This window comes from Monodon monoceros, unplaced genomic scaffold, assembly GCF_005190385.1.
Source record: "Monodon monoceros isolate NGI ecotype Baffin Bay Population unplaced genomic scaffold, NGI_Narwhal_1 Super_Scaffold_14, whole genome shotgun sequence".
Lineage (NCBI taxonomy): Eukaryota > Metazoa > Chordata > Mammalia > Artiodactyla > Monodontidae > Monodon > Monodon monoceros.
The window spans coordinates 25,622,971-25,644,075 of record NW_021703770.1 but is presented as its reverse complement, the minus strand read 5'-3'; the positions used below and the strand labels follow the sequence as shown (position 1 = coordinate 25,644,075).

Sequence of the window (21,105 nt, the reverse complement as noted above, 5' to 3'; positions counted from 1 at the left end):
ACCTGTTACTCTCTTAACATAGATCAATATGCAAAAATATTTAGGACTAGTTATCCTGATAGGTTTCAATTCAACATTAATCATGTTAAAAATCACATATACAAAGGAAAGAAATTACCATATGTAAATTTGCATATATATATTGTCATATGGTTAATTAAGCACCACATTAATCTGTATTTTTCTTAAATTCCCTAAGAGGGTATTTATGATCTCTGAGGTAAATTTTAAAGAAAATTTAAATGTACTGTCACATAACAAAGGCTTTTAATAGTTCACTGTCAAAATAGTCTTGTTTCATTAAATTTTACAATGACACTAAAAAGTTCTGCAAATATCACTGTTTTGTTTTTTGGTTCAGCCATACTTTTTTTTTTTTTTTCTGTGTTCATGATCTCTTGATGCTCGATAGCTCTCTAGTCCTCTTTCCTAGTACTAACAGAGTACCATTAGGACTCCACTGTCACTACCAGTTCTCAGGGCTTTTCCCAACTTTTTATCTAGCATCCCAGTACTTCTCTCCAGGAAACCGCTTTCTGACATAGTGTTTAGAACATGCATGTAATCCCCATCTTTTTCCTCCTTTTCTGTCTCTCAAACTTATTTTTCCTTCTTTCACTAAAATTTAATTCAGCCAAACACTTGTCTAGATAGGCAAGAGATATGTTAGGAACAAATGTTTCCTATCTTGTACTCTTTTCTTCATTTTCTGCCTCTTACATTAAAGTCTCAATTCCCCTATTATAATATAAAATTTAACTTGAAGTATATATAAGAAGCATACAAAAATGGTATAGAAGTAAACAATTTTCCAGGTAAATGCACACCAAAAGAAATCCAAGGAAATAATATAAGAAGCTAAAATTCATGGCAAAACATATTTAATGTATAAACAAACAGGATTACTTTTTTCTTAACTGTAGAAATGTAAGGAGAACTACCAGGATGAATTATAATTTGTATGGTAGACTGTTACATAAGTGGCTCCCAGTGAATCATACCACCTGCTATCTGTATCCTTGTGTACTCCACTCTCACACTGACTCTAGACTTGCTTTGTTCAATGGAAGATGAGCAAATATGATGCAAGTGCAGGCTTGATAAACTCTTGTACATTAGGGCTTGCCCTCTTGTAATGCTTTTTTCTGTCATGGGAAGAAACGCGGTCTAGCTTACTGGAGGAGGAAAGGCCATGCAGACCAGAGACAGTCAAGTCAATGAACCATGAAAAATTATAAAACATCCTGTTTTAAACCACTGAGTTTTGGAGTGGTTTGTTATATGGCAGTGGATAAGAGCTACACTTCATAGAACCTTATCATCTCTCTTTATTTATGTCTGTGGAAGACCAAATGGATAAAAGTTAAATAAAATAAAGCTATATTTAATATGAAAAAACACTTAAGGTCTCTCAGCAAACTTTAACAGTACTAGACCTGCTGTACCTGTTATATTTCTCCCTCTACCCCAGCTATTCAGTCCATTTAAAAAGTATTTACAAGAATCAGCACTTTAACTATTATCCTATACATTCTATAGGTAAAGAAGTAGAAACTGTATCAGTGAACAAAGAATACATGATAAATATTTTTATTTAAACATGAATTGTACATCTTTCATATAAAAGATGAGATTCTAGCCTGTTTTTAAAAAATTAATTATACTTGCTAATACTATCTTTACATTTTTTACAGAAGCTAATTTTCTCTAAATTTGCAGCTTCATTCCATAGCTTTTATAGACTCATAATCTCGAATATATTTCCAATATCCTTTAAAAAATAAATTCATACAAGATAATTTTAACACAATAAAAACTTAACAGATTACAGCACAACTGCCCACCCTTCCAGCTACCACTGAATACTTTTCCAGTACAGAGAAGCCAACATGTTGGAGTAATTAAGTCTCTGTACTTACCTTTATTAAAAAGAGGTTTTTGGTAGTGAGAACAAATAATCTCTCATTTGTTGCTTGAAAGCCTAAAATAGGATCACTGGTTTCTAGGCTTGCTACTTGCTGCTTAGCAACCTGCCCTACTTGCCTGCCTTCCTTCCTATTGTAAAGTACAGTGGGCATGGGAGTGGGCTGACGATAGATGAAAACTCGTCGAAGGCACTCGCAAAGGGCTGCATAAGAGTAATTTGGAGCACAGGCAAAAAATTTTTTGTCTCTCTTTGATGCTTGGACGTAGCCTGCCAAGAAATATGAGACAAAAAAAAAAGAAAAACTATATATTAAACAGAAGGGGAAAAACAGTGATTTAACATTTAATAGTTCATAAATCTTATTATAAATTGAAAGGATTAAATAAAAATATATATCATAGATACTCAACAGTTGTTAAATTCTGAACCATGAATGACTAACCACAATCAATCTCTCCCAAATGGTGCAAAATTAAAGCATTAATTCCTAAGGAACAAAATAGTGTTTCATCCCTTCAAAGAAAAGCACAGTATAGTTCCTATATAATTTCCATGAATAATTAAAACATTAAAAATCTAACACACTAAAAACATGCCAAAATATCTTGAAATAACAGAGTACATCAATCAGAGATGTGGCATTGCATCTTTTCTTTTTTCTTATCAAATAAATGGGAAAATGTTTATAGGATGTATTATAAAGTTATTTTAGGAGTGTGTGCATAATGCAGACCCCATGCCCAAAGGTACTAATATGCACAATGCATTCCCATTATTTCTGTAATGTTAGTGGTATTTTTATACACAAATACCAACACTGTAACAGGATTTGTACTTCACCTCTCAGAATAAGCAGAGCCTTGAGACCACTACAAATTCAAAGAAAATTCAAGTATCTTTTTAAAAAAATTCCAGTGGGATATCCCTTGAAAACTAATTAAAATTTGAAATAATCTTTTTAAAAGTTATCTTTATAGTCTAAAAGAGCATTTATGTTCTGAAATAAAAATCAGAATTCTCAGACTGGGACATGATTACTGAACATTATAACACGTGAGAGAGGAAAGGAAATATATATAACACTAATGTAAATTGAGACCTCATCAAACAATGAATGAGCAAAGGAACCACTGAGCACAGGCAGATCAATGCTGGTTTTTTAATATTAAGCAGGGCTTGAGGAGGAAAAATTAGAGAGGACACAGACACCTATTTGAGAGCCTAGATTTAGCTCTCCAGGCTAATCTTGACGAAATAACATCTCAAGACTACACATCTAATGTAATGTTGATTTAACTTAAACTCAAGCATAATAGAATTCCATTATACTAGGGGATTTAGGAATACAAAAGGAATATCTGAAAATTAAGATAAAGCTTTCCTCTTACTGAAAAAAACAGGAGAATAAAAAATCAGGAATTTTAGTAGAACTAGAAATTACGTGGCTAAATTATTCAATCAAACTTTATTTCAGGTCATAAAAATCCATTTGGAGTCTGAATTAACCAGTTTAACAGCCCATATTATTAACTATAAGGGATAATTGAAAAAAATCTCCTCTACAATTAGGGTTGTACATATACAGCAATCACAATGCATAATTTTACTTCCTGCTGGCAGTTTAAAATAACCTTTCAATAAAGCAATAGCTGTGGTCAATTCATATAAAAAGTTTCTCCCACACAATACTAATGTATTTTATCATTAAATCAATTATTGTGTAAGTCTACAATTATGTAGCTCAAAATGTTTCAAGCTCTAGTTTTAAAACCAGTATTTTCCCTTTTATCCTACAGAATAAATTTCATTTCTGCTTATCATCATCTTCCCTAAGTGTTTTCATTATAATGGCTGTTTTTCACATAAGTTCCATGAAAGATGTCTCATAATGTGCTTTACCTTAGAGCAATTCCATGATTACCGAAGACTACTCTGAAGAAACCTGAATACAAGTTCCATGTAGGGTACTGTCAAGCCCCTTGTTCATATTCTGATATTGTATAGCTTAGTTGGAATAAGCAAATAACTGATTAGAATGATTCATGCAGTTAGATAACCACTTTGATTTCTATTCTGTGCTGATCTTCTGCACAAGCATAAAAACAAATTAGTCCTACTGTTCCAAAAGTACTAACATTCATCAACTATGTGCAAGCAACCAAATTATAGCACAAATCAATCCAAGCATACTTAGGACAACTCAAATTTAAACAAACCCAAAAAAGAATTGACTAATTTTCAATATAAAGGAAAAGGTTGTCAAAGAGCTTGCTTATACCTAAAGCATTGAAAGTTGCGATATGCTCCCACATATCGTCGTGGTTGCCAGAGTGTGGTTGCCAGAGAAGGGCATCAACATCATGGCGCAGACAGAAGCAGGGCATTTCTTTAGGATCCACTATGACAGAGAAAAGGTACTGGTTGCTTCCAAGATTCACCTAAAATAAAAAGTGACAAAAAATCATTTACTCAACAACAAATTAATAATAATAAGGATGACAGCTGACACACAGAACTACATGTCAACAACTGTTCTAAACTTTTTACACACCTAAAACTGATGAATAAATCTTCATAATGCTCCTGGGAGAAATGTGCTATTGTTAGGTCTATCTTAAAGCTGAGGAAAGTGATGCACAAAGGATTTAAGTAACTTGCCCATGGTCAGCCTGGTAATAAGTTGTGCAGCTGAGATTTGAATCTGGAGTCTATGTTCTTAGCCACTACACTATAGTATTTGTCAACTGTTAGTAACTCGTTTACAACATGCTATAAAGCACCAATTTTATAGGCAGAATATTTTTTAAACCACAGAATACAAATATGAAGTTTACAAATGCTAACTTGTAATAATAACTACCAAGAATCAACGATAGCTACTGTGATTTATGAGCACAATCTATGTGCCAGACACGTTATAAATATTAACATCAATAACCCACTAGGCTGTTATTACCTTCATAGATGGAAGAATATACTTGAGAGAGCTTGAGTAACTTATTCTAGGCTACACAGAAAAATCACAATGCTAGGATTCAAACGCAGGTCTGTTTACAAATTATTGACTTTGTATTGCCTATTTACAATAAAATGTCAAGAATGTTCATTATGTTAATAATTTTATTGCAATATTGATGGCTAAAGGAACTCATTTTACTACAGACTCATTAGGTTGAGGCTCATAACTGGATTCCATCTATAGGAATACTTTTTTTTTTAATGGAAAGAGGTTGCAGTGACATTCTTCATTACAAATGCTGTTTATCAGAGTTAAAAATGCCTAAATACCAACAAAAATCATATCAGATATAGAAAACATAAAATATGCATAGCACTTAATAAACAATGAATTGCTTCCATGAGTTTTAGAGCAGACTGGAGAATAAAATGTTGGGTTGAAATTAAAGGTGGAGACCTGACCTATGTTCAATAGGGAAAGCTGTGAAGTGGCTCTCCCACACAGGCTACTGGTCACAGGAGCATCCAGAGACAGAGCAACCTAATTTGTGTTGCTGCAACAATGCCAAGGGATAGGGCTTTTGGGTGGGGCCGGTACTTGTTCTCTGCAGAAGGGGAACAGGCTGGCACACAGTGTTCACAGACTATTTCTTCTCTCCCTTTGCTCCTGATAATCACTGGCTAAGTGAGGTTTATTTTCAAAATCACTGCCAACTGACTGGCCTTTTATATTACATTTTACAGTAAGCTTTATTGTCAAATTCAGTTTTTATGTAGTTTCAACTGTGTTCTCATTACTTTCAGTTTTATACTTCCCATTAATGCATGTTTCAGCAAATAGTTTGTGGATCTGCCCCTCAGAAAGTGAACACATTATTCCTCAAGTAAGATTTGGATGCTTTAAATATACTCAAAACTAATTATCTGTAAGTTTTACAAACAAATTATAATAAACTAGTCTGATGGAACTAACTGCAAATATAATTTACTGTGAGATAAAACACTCCCTTTACATGAGATAATTTTTTCTCTATGTAGTAAGAGACTTGTGATATTCATTTAATAAATTCTAGCCTTCCTATTCTTCATTTTAAAATCAAGTATTCCATACAGATAAATAAAAAAGATTACACCACTTAAGATGTATGATACTCATTAGGTTGGTCAGCAGCCACGTTAGGAAAATTTATAATTCCATTCAAAGGTTGCAAGCTAAGAGTAGACAAAGGAACTGCAGATAAACACTGCTTTTAAGATAACACCTAAAAATGGTTTCATCTTTCTCATGGTAGTTACTGAAACCTCTTGATAATTCTTTATACCTTTTACTACTTTTTCTTGCCTCACTGCACTAGCTAGGAGCTCCAGCATGATGCTGACTAGGAGTAATGAGGGCAAACACCCTTGCCTATCTTTTGCACAGGCTCCGGACGCGCAGGCTCAGCGGCCACGGCGCACGGGCCCAGCCGCTCCGCGGCATGTGGGATCCTCCCAGACCGGGGCACGAACCCGTGTCCCCTGCCATTGGCAGGCGGACTCCCAACCACTGCGCCACCAGGGAAGCCCGCCTGTTACCAATCTTAGGGGAAAGCATTCTAGTATTTTTACTATTTTTACCATGAAATACGATGTTAACACTAGGTTTTTCAAGGAGGCAGTTACCTTCAACTTCTAGTTTGCTAAGCACTTTTATCATAAACAGATACTAAGTTTTGTCAATTCTTTTTCTGCATCTACTAGAATGGTCAAATATTTTTCTTCTTTAGTCTGATGATACACTGAATTATGTTGATTGATACTTGAATGTTGATGAATCAGCCTTGAATTCCCTGGGTAAACACTACTTGGTCATGATGTATTATCCTTTTTACTTACTGCTGGATTTCATTTACTAATATTTTACTGAGGACTTTTGATCTATATTCATGAGGGATACTGGTGTGCTTTTTAATTTTTTTCCTGTTTTCCTTTCTGTCATGTCTTTGCCATCAGGGTGATGCTGGCCTTATAAAACAAGGTGGGAGGTGTTCCTTCCTCTTCTATTTTTCTGGAAGTATAGAATTGGTATTGTTTGTTCATTTGGTAGAGCAAACCAGTGAAGCAACCTAGGTCTGGAGATTTGACAGAAGGTTCCTAACAATAAATTCAGTCTCTTTAACAGATACAGGACTATTAAGGTTATCTATTTCTTTTTCAGTGAACTGTGGTAATGCTTGTCTTTCAAGGAATTAGCTTCACTTAAATTGTCAAATATATGAAAATAGAGTTGTTTATAACATCCCATTATTACACTTTACTGTCTTTTGGACTTGTCCTGACACGTCCATTTTTATTTCTGATATGGTAATTTGTGTTGTCTTTTTCCTTGGTTACTCTGGCTAGACTTACCAATTTTGATCTTTTCATTGGTTTTATTATTTTCAGTTTTCAGTTTCACTCATTTCTGCTTTGTAAGTTTCCTTCCTCCTACTTGCTTTAGACTTGGTTTGCTCTTCTTTTCCTGGTTTAAGATGGAAGCTTAAATTATAAAATTGAGACACTTTTTCTATTGTAATATAACATGTAATGCCATAAATTTCCTTCTAAGCACTGCTTTAGCTGCATCCCATATGTGCTGTTTCATTTTCATTCGATTCAAAATATTTCCTACTTCCTTTGTGAGTTCCACTATGACTCATAGGTTATTCAGAAATGTATTTAATTTCCAAATACTTGTGGATTTTCCAGATGTTTCTATTATTAATTTCTAATTTAATTGTTATGGCCAGAGAACATTCTGTTCATGATTCTTATTCTTTTAAATTATTGACATTTATTTTATGGCCCAGAATATGGTCTATTTTGGCAAATGTTCCATGTCCCTTCTGGGATTCCAACTAGATGTATAGTAGACCATCTGACAATTGCCCCACAGCTTTTGGATGCTCTGTTTTTTTGTTTTTAATCCCACCCCACTTCCACCCTCTTAGGTTAGTAAAATTAGCAGAACTGAAATCAATCTTCCAGGTTACGGATTTTTTTTTTTCCCCTCAGATGTATTGAGTATACTGATGAGTTTGTTGAAGGCATTCTTCTCTTGTTGCTGTGGGTTTTTTTTTTTTTTAAACTTCAAGCATTTTTAATCGACTCTTTTACAGTTTCTCTCTGCTAAAATTCTGTATTAATTTATTCAACTTTTCTGCTAGAGGCTTTAACATATTAACCACAGTTATTTTAAATCCTTTGTCTGGTAGTTCCAAAATAGGGGTCATCTCTGGGTCTGGTTTGTTTCCCCTTGTTTCTTGACAGCAGGATATTTTTTACTTTTTGTGTGTTTTACTTCTTTTTGTGTGTCTTGTAACCTTTGACTGAACACTGGATGTAAAAAACTGTAGAGACTGAGTTAAGCAGTATTTATGCCTGGTAATGGACACATTTCTTCTGCTAGGCCATTCGTGTGGGTGGTCATGACAGAGGGAGGTTGAGAAAGGGCTAAGAAAGGGCTGATCTGAGCTTGAATTCTGTTTTTGCTATGGTTACCTTCAGTGCATCACCAACTTCAAATTCCTTCAGTGTTACTTTGCACTCTGGTGGGGACTGAGATGCTGGAGGATTTTCCCCAACTGTACTGTTCCACCCCTAACTTTAGGCCTTCACCATACATCCTCATTTCAGAGAGTCTCCCTATGCTCTTACTCCTTCCCTAGTGGTAGATTATTATTGCCTGTTACTTGGTGCTTCTCAGCCTTGATGATGGTGGATGGAAGGATATAGGCAGAGGGTTCTCTTGGTTCAGCCTCAGTATTGGGCCTTGTGTCCTTGGGTTTGGGCCTTTTTAGTGATACTGCCATAGGAGAATTCTAATAATCTACCCTTGATTTCCTGCCCCTGCCCCAGGCATAGCGGTGGTGTTTTAAAATTATTTTTATTTTCCCCCGGCTGCCGTGGGTCTTATTCTGAGCCCTTAGGATAAGATCTGATGCTCTTCCCTCAGCAGCGTAAGGCTTTTGCTACTTAAGGAAAATAAACCAGGCAGGACTTCATTCTTCTTTTCACGGCAGAAGATTACTTCCCTTCTCCAATGCTGCATCACCAGGGTGGCTTTCCCCCTGTCTGTCTCCTCCCCTGCTCCCCGTCTTCCGCATCAGGCCTTGGTCAAGGTCCATAAAGAGGATTTGTAAATCCCATGGGTTCTATACCTTCTTGTTAGCCCCCACTACGCTTTTAGCAGTTTGTTGGATTTTCCTTACCCACTTACATGGCAATCCTTTCTTCTTCCCATGTTCAGATGAACCAGCTCTCCTATCCACTCTCTCCTTGGTGGTACCTGTTTTTCCCTTGGATTTCAAGCTAGTTGATTGTGCTGTAACCTCAGATTTTTTTTTAACCTCTGAAAAATTTTTTTTAAGTAATGATTCTACAGATTATCCAGGCTTCTCTTGTTGTTACATTGGGAGTGACACTCTTTCCAGCTTTCCAGACCCTAGACTGAACTAGAAGTCCCCTGCTCACTGTTTACAAACTTGCCTAAAAAGCAAGCCACTTATAATGAGCAGACTGGTGATAGTTCAATATCCACAAGAGCTTCCATATACCCAAGTAGGCTCCCACACCCTGGCTTCTACCAGAGTAGATAACTAACTTAAAGGCAAACAAACATCTTTTATCCATTGATTTATGAAATGGTTAGACTGAAGTGTTTTCTTGAACAGGTGCTCCCCATAGGGGATGGTGGCTGGCCAAAAACAGTAAATCCTCTTCTTAAATGCCAGAAATGAACAATAAACACAAACATACAGCCAATAAGAAAGAGAGGCAAAAGACATACCCAGAGAGACTACAGAAAGCAGAAATCATGAGGTAGGAAGTGAATCACAGAGGTATGAGCAGCAGAAGCAAGTAAAGAAGATGGTGATGTGATGATAATGGCACAGCACTACAGTAGACAGCAAGGGACACTTGATTCTCAGGAGACAAGGAGATTACCTTGTCATCAGAACTATGTGCTATTTTCTAAACAATGTTTCCCTTCTCTTTTAGGTCGAACTTGCAAATGCATTTGTTTACAGAATGACCTATTTCTCTATGAGATCTAAAGAGATTGTTTCCACTATTCCTTATAGTCGCCACATATGTTCACACTAAGTACAACTTGTGGTAATGAGAGGTCTTCTCTGCTCTTTGCAGCCTTTGAAAGTCCAGATGAAAGGATTTTGTCCAAAAAAGAAAATCAGAATTAAGATTGCAAACTGAAGCAAACTAGTTTTGCTAATAAGTTAATTAAGTGAATGAAAATAAAGTGCAAAAATTAAAAAGTACAATTCAAATTAAGTGCACTTTTTGTATGATGCTATAGAAACAAAAAAACTCAAGGAAAAGAAAATGTTTGAAGAACAACAAAGACATATCATTAATTTGAAGCAGACAAAACAGGGAAATAAGATGTTATTCATTATCTGGCAATTACCTGTAAGAATCAACCTGTGAGAATCAAGAACAAGATGTTCAATTCAAAGTCTTAAAATAGAAAAATCTGCAACCTAGAATACTCTACCCAGCAACATTATCATTTAGAATAGGAGAGAGAAAGAATTTCTCAGTCAAGCAAAAACCAAAAGACTAAAGCAATACTAAACCTATCCTAAAAGAAATAGTGAAAGGTCTTCTCTAAATAGAACGGAAGCAAGAAGATATAGGAAAGAGAAGCTCACAATTGGAAAGTAAATCACTTAAATAAGCCAGTATACACATCAAAAAGAAAAAAAAAAAAAAGCTATTTGTGAAAGTGATGATAAACACAAGGGACAGCAAAAGGATAAACATAAAGATGTAAAAGAGGACATCAAAATCATAAAATGTGGGGGAGAGTAAGAAAATGTAGATCGTTTTTTTTTAGAATGTGTTTGAGCCTATATGACTATCAGTCTAAAGCAAGCAGCTATTGGAAGGGGTTAACATACTTGAAAAACACGGTAATCACAAATCAATAACAATAGATTCACAAAAACCAAATAAAGGACACAAGCATAAAATAAAAGGAAATCATCAAACCACAAAAAGAACAACAAAAAGAAACAAACATAGAGTCAACTGGAAAACAAAGTTTAAATGGCAATAAATACATAGTTACCAATAATTATCTGAAATGTCAATGGACTGAATGCTCCAATCAAAAGACACAGTATGGCAGACTGGATAAAAAAACAAGAGCCTTACATAATGCTGCATACATAAGATCCACTTTAGGGCAAAGGACACACATAGATTGAAAGTGAGGGGATGGAAAAAGATATTTCACACAAACGGAAATGACAGGAAAGCAGGAGTTGCAATACTCATATGAGACAAAACAGACTTTAAAACAAAGGCCATAAAGACAAAGAAGGACACTATATAATGATAAAAGGATCAATACAAGAAGAGGACAGAGACCTACTAGAGCATGGACTATGTGAAGGGGGAGGGGTAGGCTGTGATGAGGTGAGAGAGTGGCATGGACATATATACACTACCAAGCGTAAAGTGGATAGCTAGTAGGAAGCAGCCGCATAGCACAGGGAGATCAGCTAGGTGGTTTGTGACCACCTAGAGGGGTGGGATAGGGAGGGTGGGAGGGAGGGAGATGCAGGAGGGAAGAGAAATGGGAACGTGTATATGTATAACTGATTCACTTTGTTATAAAGCAGAAACTAACACACCATTGTAAAGCAATTATACTCCAATAAAGATGTTAAAAAAAAAGAGGATTTTACACTCTTTATACTCGTGAACATATCTGCACCTAATATAGGAGCACCCAAGTACATAAAACAAAAACTAACAGACATAAAGGGAGAAACTGATGGGAATACAATGATAGTAGGAGACTAACACCCCACTCACATCAATGGACAGATATTCTAGACAGAAAATCAAGAAGGCAAAGATATCCTAAATGATACAACAGAACAGTTAAGAGTTAATTGACATTTTCAGGATTACATCCGAAAAACAGAGAACACACATTCTTTTCAAGTGGACATGGAACATTCTCTAAGATTGACCAAACAGGGCACAAAACAAAATCTGGTATAAAAATTATTTCAAGCATCTTTGACAATGGCATGAAACTAGAAATCAACCATGGAAATGAGAAAAAAAAGAGACCAAACAACATACTAAAAAAGCAACAGGTCGTATCTGGAGACAAATGACAATGAAAACACAACCATACAAAATCTATGGGATGCAGCAAAAGCAGTTCTTAGAGCAGTTCATAGCGATACAGGCCTTTCTCAAAACACAAGGAAAATCTCAAACAACCGAACCTACCACCTAAAAGAAAAAGAACAAACAAAACCTAAAGTCAGCAGAAGGAAAGAAATAATAAAGATCAGAGAGAAAATAAATAAGAGATTAAAAAACAATACAAAAAAAATCAATAAAACCGAGAGCTGGTTCTTTGAAAGGTAAAATAAGAAATAAAAGAGTACTATGAACAATTATATGCCAACAAATTCAACAACCTAGAAGAAATGGACAACTTTCTAGAAACAGCCCACCAAAACTAAATCAAGAAGAAACAGACAGACAAGTTGAACAGACCAATCATTAGAAGTGAAATAGAATCTGTAATTTTAAAAAATTCCCTACAAACAAAAGTCTAGGACCAGATGGCTTCACAGGCGAACTCTACCAAACATACAAAGAAGAACTTTTACCCATCCTTCTCAAACTCTCCCAAAAGACTGAAGAGGAGGGAACACTCCCAAAGCCACCATCATTCTGATAGCAAAAGCAAAGACACCACCAAAAAAGAAAATTACAGGCCAATTTCTTTGATGAATATAGATGCAAAAATTCTCAACAAAATACTAGCAAACCCAATCCAACAACACATAAAAAAGATCATACACCATGACCAAGTGGGATTCATCCCAAGTTCACAAGGATGTTCAACATATGTAAATCAATCAATGTGATATACCATATGGACAAAAGAAAAGATAAAAACCACGATCATCTCAATAGATGTAGGAAAAGCATTTGACAAAATTCAACATCCATTCATGATAAAGACTCTTACCAAAGTGGGTACAGAGAGAATATATCTTAACATAATAAAAATTATTTATAACAAACCCACAGTCAAAATAATACTCAACAGTGAAAGCTGAAAGCATTCCACAAAACTATGGAAGACAAGGATGCCCACTCTCACCGTTTCTATTCTACATAGTATTGGAAGTTCTGGCCACAGCAGTCAGACAAGAGAAATAAAAGGTATCCAAATTGGAAGAGGGAAAATTGTCACCATATGTAGATGACATGATACCATATATAGAAAACCCTAAAGACTCCACACAAAAAATTACTAGAACTGATAAATGAATTCAGCAAGGTAGCAGGATACAAGATGAACATACAGAAATTGGTTGCATTTCTTTACACCAACAATGAAATATCAGAAAGGGAAAATAAAAGAAAAAAAAACCTTTTAAAATAGCAACCCCAAAATAAAATACTTAGGAATAAACCTCACCAAGGAGGTGAAAGACTTATATGTTGAGAACTATAAAACATTAACAAAGGAAACTGAAGATTATTCAAAGAAATGGAAAGATACCCCATGCTCTTGGATTGGAATAATTAATATTGTTAAAATGGCCATACTACCCAAAGCAATCTACAGATTTAATGCAATCTCTATCAAATTACCTATGACATTTTTCACACAACTAGAACAAATAATCCTAAAATTTATATGGAACTATAAAATACCCAGAATTGCCAAAGCAATCCTGAGGAAAAAAAACAAAGCGGGAGGCATAACACCCCCAGACTTCAGACAATACTACAAAGCTACAGTAATCAAAACAGTGTGTTACTGGCACTAAAAACAGACCTATGATCCATGGAACAGAATAGAGAGCCCAGAAATAAAACCACATACCTATGGCCAAGTAATCTTCAACAAAGGAAGCAAAAATATAAAATGGGAAGAAGTCTCTTCAGCAAGTGGTGCTGGGAAAGTTCGACAGTTGCATGTAAATCAATGAAGTCATAACACACCCTTACACCATGCACAAAAGTAAACTCAAAATGGCTTAAAGACTTAAATATAAGACAAGGCACCGTAAAACTCCTAGAAAAGATCACGGGCAAAACATCCTCTGACATAAATCGTACCAATGTTTTCTTAGGTCAGACTCCCAAAGCAATAGAAATAAGAACAAAAATAAACAAATGGGACCTAAACAAACATGAGTTTTTGCACAACAAAGGATACCATAAACAAAACGAAAAGACAACCTACAGAATGGGAGAAAATATTTGCAAACGATGCAACTGACAAGCGCTTAATTTCCAAAATATACAAGCAGTTCATACAACTTGACAACAAGAAAACAATCCAATTGAAAAATGGGCAGAAGACCTAAAGAGACATTTCTCCAAAGAAGAAATACGGATGGCCAATAGACACATGAAATGATGCACAACATCGCTAATTAGTTAGAGAAATGCAAATCAAAACCACAATGAGGTACCACCACATGCTTCTCAGAATGGCCATCATTAAAAAGTCTACAAATAACAAATGCTGGAGAGGGTGTGGAGAAAAGGGAACCCTCCTACACTGTTGGTGGGAATGTAAGTTGGTGCAGCCACTGCGGAAAACAGTATGGAGGTTCCTCAGAAAACTAAAGTACAATTACCATATGATCCAGCAATCCCACTCCTGGGCATATATCCAGATAAAACTGTAATTCAAAAAGATACATGCACCCCTATGTTCACAGAAGCAATGTTCACAATAGCCAAGACATGGAAACAACCTAAATGTCCATCAACAGATGAATGGATAAAGAAGATGTGGTATATATATACAATGGAATACTACTCAGCTATAAAAAAGAACGAAATAGGGGCTTCCCTGGTGGCGCAGTGGTTGAGAGTCCGCCTGCCAATGCAGGGGACACGGGTTCATGCTCCAGTCCGGAAGGATGCCGCGGAGCGGCTGGGCCAGTGAGCCATGGCCGCCGAGCCTGCGCGTCCGGAGCCTGTGCTCTGCAACGGGAGAGGCCACAATAGTGAGAGGCCCGCGTACCACAAAAACAAAAACGAAATAATGTCACTTGCAGTAACATGGATGCATCTAGAGATTATCATACTAAGTGAAGTCAGAAAGAAAGACAAATACCATATCACTTACATGTGGAATCAAAAAATGGCACAAATGATCCTATTTACAAAAGAGAAACAGACTCACAGACATAGAGAACAGACTTGTGGTTGCCAAGAGGGAAGGCAGGTAGGGGAGGGATGGACTGGGAGTTTGGGATTAGTAGATGCAAACTACTATTACATATAGAATGGGTAAACAACAAGGTTCTACTGTATATAGCACAGGGAATATATTCAACATCCTGGGATAAACCACAATAGAAAATAAAATAAAAAAGAATATATATAACTGATTCACTTTGTTGTACAGCAGAAATTAACACAACACTGGAAATCAACTATGCTTCAAAAAAAAAAAAACAGATGCCAAAATTCCGACTGAGTTCACAACTTGGTAGCCAAAAGCAAAATGCGACAGCAAATAAGAAAGAAGGAAAAGAAAAGGATGACTGTTTAGGGCACACACTGTAAAAGGTAAGAATAGTACCCAATAGCTTATTAGCAGTGGAAAGAACAAAAACAAACCATGCAGACCCAGAGCAGATATTTTTAAATGGAGTACACTGAGACTACTTAGTGTGGGAGTAAAGAACCCAACTTAACTTCAAATGCTTCTAATGGCTTTACTATAGACATATACAGCATTGTAATTAATATTCACTCTGATGACATTCGACAATCTATAAAATGTTACTTTCTCTTCAGAATGCTCTACATTAGATTTGGGGCAAATAATAAATTTTAGTAAGATTCCATTAAAAAAAGCTCTAAATATAGTTTTAGCACTTAAATGAGAAGAAGTAATTTATACTAGACAATTTATTTGGAAAACTCATTCTTTGTTAATGCCGAATAAATAACCTATTGCCATATGTATCGATAATTACCTTAAATGTAAATGGACTAAATGCTCCCACCAAAAGACACAGATTGGCTGAATGGATACAAACACAAGACCCATATATTTGCTGTCTACAAGAGACCCACTTCAGACCTAGAGACACATACAGACTGAAAGTACAGGGATGGAAAAAGATATTCCATGCAAATGGAAACCAAAAGAAAGCTGCAGTAGCAATTCTCCTATCAGACAAAATAGACTTTAAAATAAAGACTATTAGAAGAGACAAAGAAGGACACTACATAATGATCAAGGGATCGATCCAAGAAGATATAACAATTGTAAATATTTATGCACCCAACACAGGAGCACCTCAATACATAAGGCAAATACTAACAGCCATAAAAGGGGAAATCGACAGTAACACATTCATAGTAGGGGACTTTAACACCCCACTTTCACCAATGGACAGATCATCCAAAATGAAAATAAATAAGGAAACACAAGCTTTAAATGATACATTAAACAAGATGGACTTAATTGAACTTTGTAGGACGCTCCATCCAAAAACAACAGAATACACATTTTTCTCAAGTGCTCATGGAACATTCTCCAGGAGAGGTCATATCTTGGGTCACAAATCAAGCCTTGGTAAATTCAAGAAAATTGAAATTGTATCAAGTATCTTTTCCAACCACAACGCCATGAGAATAGATATCAATTACAGGAAAAGATCTGTAAAAAATACAAACACATGGAGGCTAAACAATACACTACTTAATGACGAAGTGATCACTAAAGAAATCAAAGAGGAAATAAAAAAATACCTAGAAACAAATGACAATGGAGGCACGACGACCCAAAACCTATGGGATGCAGCAAAAGCGGTTCTAAGAGGGAAGTTTATAGCAATACAAGCCCACCTTCAGAAACAAGGAAACATCTCGAATAAACAACCTAACCTTGCACCTAAAGCAATTAGAGAAAGAAGAACAAGAAAATCCCAAAGTCAGCAGAAGGAAAGAAATCATAAAAATCAGATCTGAAATAAATGAAAAAGAAATGAAGGAAATGATAGCAAAAAGAGAAGTAACAACTGACACTGCAGAAATACAAAAGATCATGAGAGATTACTACAAGCAACTCTATGCCAATAAAATGGACAACCTGGAAGAAATGGACAAATTCTTAGAAATGTACAACCTGCCAAGACTGAATCAGGAAGAAACGGAAAATATGAACAGACCAATCACAAGCACTGAAATTGAAACTGTGATTAAAAATCTTCCAACAAACAAAAGCCCAGGACCAGATGGCTTCACAGGCGAATTCTATCAAACATTTAGAGAAGAGCTAACACCTATCCTTCTCAAACTCTTCCAAAATATAGCAGAGGGAGGAACACTCCCAAATTCCTTCTACAAGGCCACCATCACCTTGATACCAAAACCAGACAAGGATGTCACAAAGAAAGAAAATATCACTGATGAACATAGATGCAAAAATCCTCAACAAAAGACTAGCAGACAGAATCCAACAGCACATTAAATGGATCATACACCATCATCAAGTGGGGTTTATTCCAGGAATGCAAGGATTCTTCAATATATGCAAATCAATCAGTGTGATAAACCATATTAACAAATTGAAGGAGAAAAACCATATGATCATCTCAATAGATGCAGAGAAAGCTTTTGACAAAAGTCAACACCCATTTATGATAAAAACCCTGCAGAAAGTAGGCATAGAGGGAACTTTCCTCAACATAAAAAAGGCCATATATGACAAACCCACAGCCAACATCATCCTTAATGGTGAAAAACTGAAAGCATTTCCACTAAGATCAGGAACAAGACAAGGTTGCCCACTCTCACCACTCTTATTCAACATAGTTTTGGAAGTTTTAGCCACAGCAATCAGAGAAGAAAAGGAAATAAAAGGAATCCAAATCGGAAAAGAAGAAGTAAAGCTGTCACTGTCTGCAGATGACATGATACTATACATAGAGAATCCTAAAGATGCTACCAGAAAACTACTAGAGTTAATCAATGAATTTGGTAAAGTTGCAGGATACAAAATTAATGCACAGAAATCTCTTGCATTCCTACACACTAATGAAAAATCTGAAAGTGAAATCAAGAAACACTCCCATTTACCATTGCAACAAAAAGAGTAAAATATCTAGGAATAAACCTACCTAAGGAGACAAAAGACCTGTATGCAGAAAATTATAAGACACTGATGAAAGAAATTAAAGATGATACAAATAGATGGAGAGATATACCATGTTCTTGGATTGGAAGAATCAACATTGTGAAAATGACTCTACTACCCAAAGCAATCTACAGATTCAATGCAATCCCTATCAAACTACCAATGGCATTTTTCACGGAACTAGAACAACAAAGTTCACGATTTGTATGGAAACACAAAAGACCCCGAATAGCTAAAGCAATCTTGAGAACGAAAAACGGAGCTGGAGGAATCGGGCTTCCTGACTTCAGACTATACTACAAAGCCACAGTAATCAAGACAGTATGGTACTGGCACAATATAGATCAATGGAACAGGATAGAAAGCCCAGAGATAAACCCACGCACCTATGGTCAACTAATCTAAGACAAAGGAGGCAGGAATGTACAGTGGAGAAAGGACAGCCTCTTCAATAAGTGGTGCTGGGAAAACTGGACAGGTACATGTAAAAATATGAGATTAGATCACTCCCTAACACCATACACAAAAATAAGCTCAAAATGGATTAAAGACCTAAATGTAAGGCCAGACACTATAAAACTCGTAGAGGAAAACACAGGCAGAACACTCTATGACATAAATCACAGCAAGATCCTTTTTGACCCACCTCCTAGAGAAATGGAAATAAAAAATAAACAAATGGGACCTAATGAAACTTCAAAGCTTTTGCATAGCAAAGGAAACCATAAACAAGACCAAAAGACAACCCTCAGAATGGGAGAAAATATTTGCAAATGAAGCAACTGACAAAGGATTAAACTGACAAAGGATTAATTTCCAAAATTTACAAGCAGCTCGTGCAGCTCAATAACAAAAAAACAAACAACCCAATCCAAAAATGGGCAGAAGACCTAAATAGACATTTCTCCAAAGAAGTATACAGACTGCCGAGAAACACATGAAAGAATGCTCAACATCATTAATCATCAGAGAAATGCAAATCAAAACTACAGTGAGATATCATCTCACACCAGTCAGAACGGCCATCATCAAAAAATGTAGAAACAATAAAAGCTGGAGAGGGTGTGGAGAAAAGGGAACACTCTTGCACTGCTGGTGGGAATGTGAATTGGTACAGCCACTATGGAGAACAGTATGGAGGTTCCTTAAAAAACTACAAATAGAACTACCATATGACCCAGCAATCCCACTACTGGGCATATACCCTGAGAAAACCATAATTCAAAAAGAGTCATGTACCAAAATGTTCATTGCAGCTCTATTTACAATAGCCCGGAGATGGAAACAACCTAAGTGCCCGTCATCCGATGAATGGATAAAGAAGATGTGGCACATATATACAATGGAATATTACTCAGCCATAAAAAGAAACGAAATTGAGCTGTTTGTAATGAGGTGGATGGACCTAGAGTCTGTCATACAGAGTGAAGTCAGTCAGAAAGAGAAAGACAAATACCGTATGCTAACACATATATATGGAATTTAAGAAAAAAAAATGTCATGAAGAACCTATGGGTAAGACAGGAATAAAGACATAGACCTACTGGAGAACGGACTTGAGGATATGGGGAGGGGGAAGGGTGAGCTGTGACAGGGCGAGAGAGAGTCATGGACATATACACACTACCGGGGAGGGGGAAGGGTGAGCTGTGACAGGGCGAGAGAGAGTCATGGACATATACACACTACCAAACCTAAGGTAGATAGCTAGTGGGAAGCAGCCGCATAGCACAGGGAGATCAGCTCGGTGCTTTGTGACCGCCTGGATAGGAAGGGTGGGAGGGAGGGAGACACAAGAGGGAAGAGATATGGGAACATATGTATAACTGATTCACTTTGTTATAAAGCAGAAACTAACATACCATTGTAAAGCAATTATACCCCAATAAAGATGTTAAAAAAATAAATGATTATGTATATATTTCAAAAACAATAACCTGTCTTAAAAAAAACCTCTTAAATTCATAAACCCTTTGATAAATAAAATGTAACCCCACATTTCTTCTATTCTCATGTTTATCTTTGAAATACCAGTGAAGATCACAATTAGAGTAAAATATTCTCTAGAGAAAAATTTGGAACATGAATTTCAAGTAGTCGATTGTCTTTTTCTTCTCTTTGTAGAACACTTAGCAATTAAAGACTTCTGAAGATTATATGTCAAAGTGAAGACATTTAAACAACCTTTAATCACTACTATTACCAAACTGAACTGAAAAGTAGTATTAAGAAAAAGGTTTTATCTATTCATAAATAAGTTGGAGGTCAGATTGAAAAGTTAATGACATGAAACTTTAACTCCAAATTCATATTCTGTACATAGAATAAATTACTAAAATTTACTCTATTCTTACTAGGCATGAAGTATTGAGTTGATCTGCATCTACTACTGCATAAGGAAAAACACTCCCTGGTGTTTCTCCTTTACTCACAATACCACCACACTCAAAACATTTCTGACCCCAGATATGTAGGTTTTCCACACATCCAGCAATTCTGACACCAGGTGGGTGTCCTACAATTAATTCAGTTCTGACACGATCTACCTGGAGATAGCATCAGATCACACAGGTTAAGGGCTCAGTCCCACAAGACTGAGTACCACTCCCCTGCTCTCCCTACCACCCCACTTCAGATGCCAATCACAAATCCCAAGTTGTCACCTGTACTTCCAACTGACTGCTATAAATCAAGAATTCCAACGACTCTCCTAGGGTTCAGTAGTTTGCTAAAATGGCTCACAGAATTCAGGGAAACGCTTATATTTACCAGTTTACCATAAAAGTATATGATAAAGGATAACTGTGAACATTCAGATGGATGAGATGCATAGGGCAAGCTTCTGAGGAAGGGGAACAGAGCTTCCATTCCCTTGCAAGGCACGCCACCCTCCTAGTACCTCCACGTGTTCAGCAACCCAGAAGTTCTACAGACTCTGTCCTTTTGGGATTTTTATGGACATTTCATCACCTAGGCATGATCATTAACTCAGTCTCCAGTCCCTCTCCCCTTCCTGGAGGTT

The 21,105-nt window shown here is 36.2% G+C and overlaps 1 protein-coding gene across 1 annotated transcript in view; it reads right to left on the bottom strand.

The window, feature by feature from the left end:
- Positions 1–1,574: 1,574 nt before the first annotated feature.
- NUDCD1 (NudC domain containing 1) overlaps positions 1,575–21,105 on the bottom strand; it is an 87,433-nt gene continuing 67,902 nt past the window's right edge. The window contains exons 9-10 of the mRNA XM_029223144.1: positions 4,206–4,365; positions 1,575–2,194 (exon numbers count right to left, since the gene is read on the bottom strand). Of these exons, the coding sequence (XP_029078977.1) occupies positions 1,902–2,194; positions 4,206–4,365 (453 nt within the window). The 3' untranslated portion in view covers positions 1,575–1,901. The remainder of the gene's footprint in view (positions 2,195–4,205; positions 4,366–21,105) is intronic.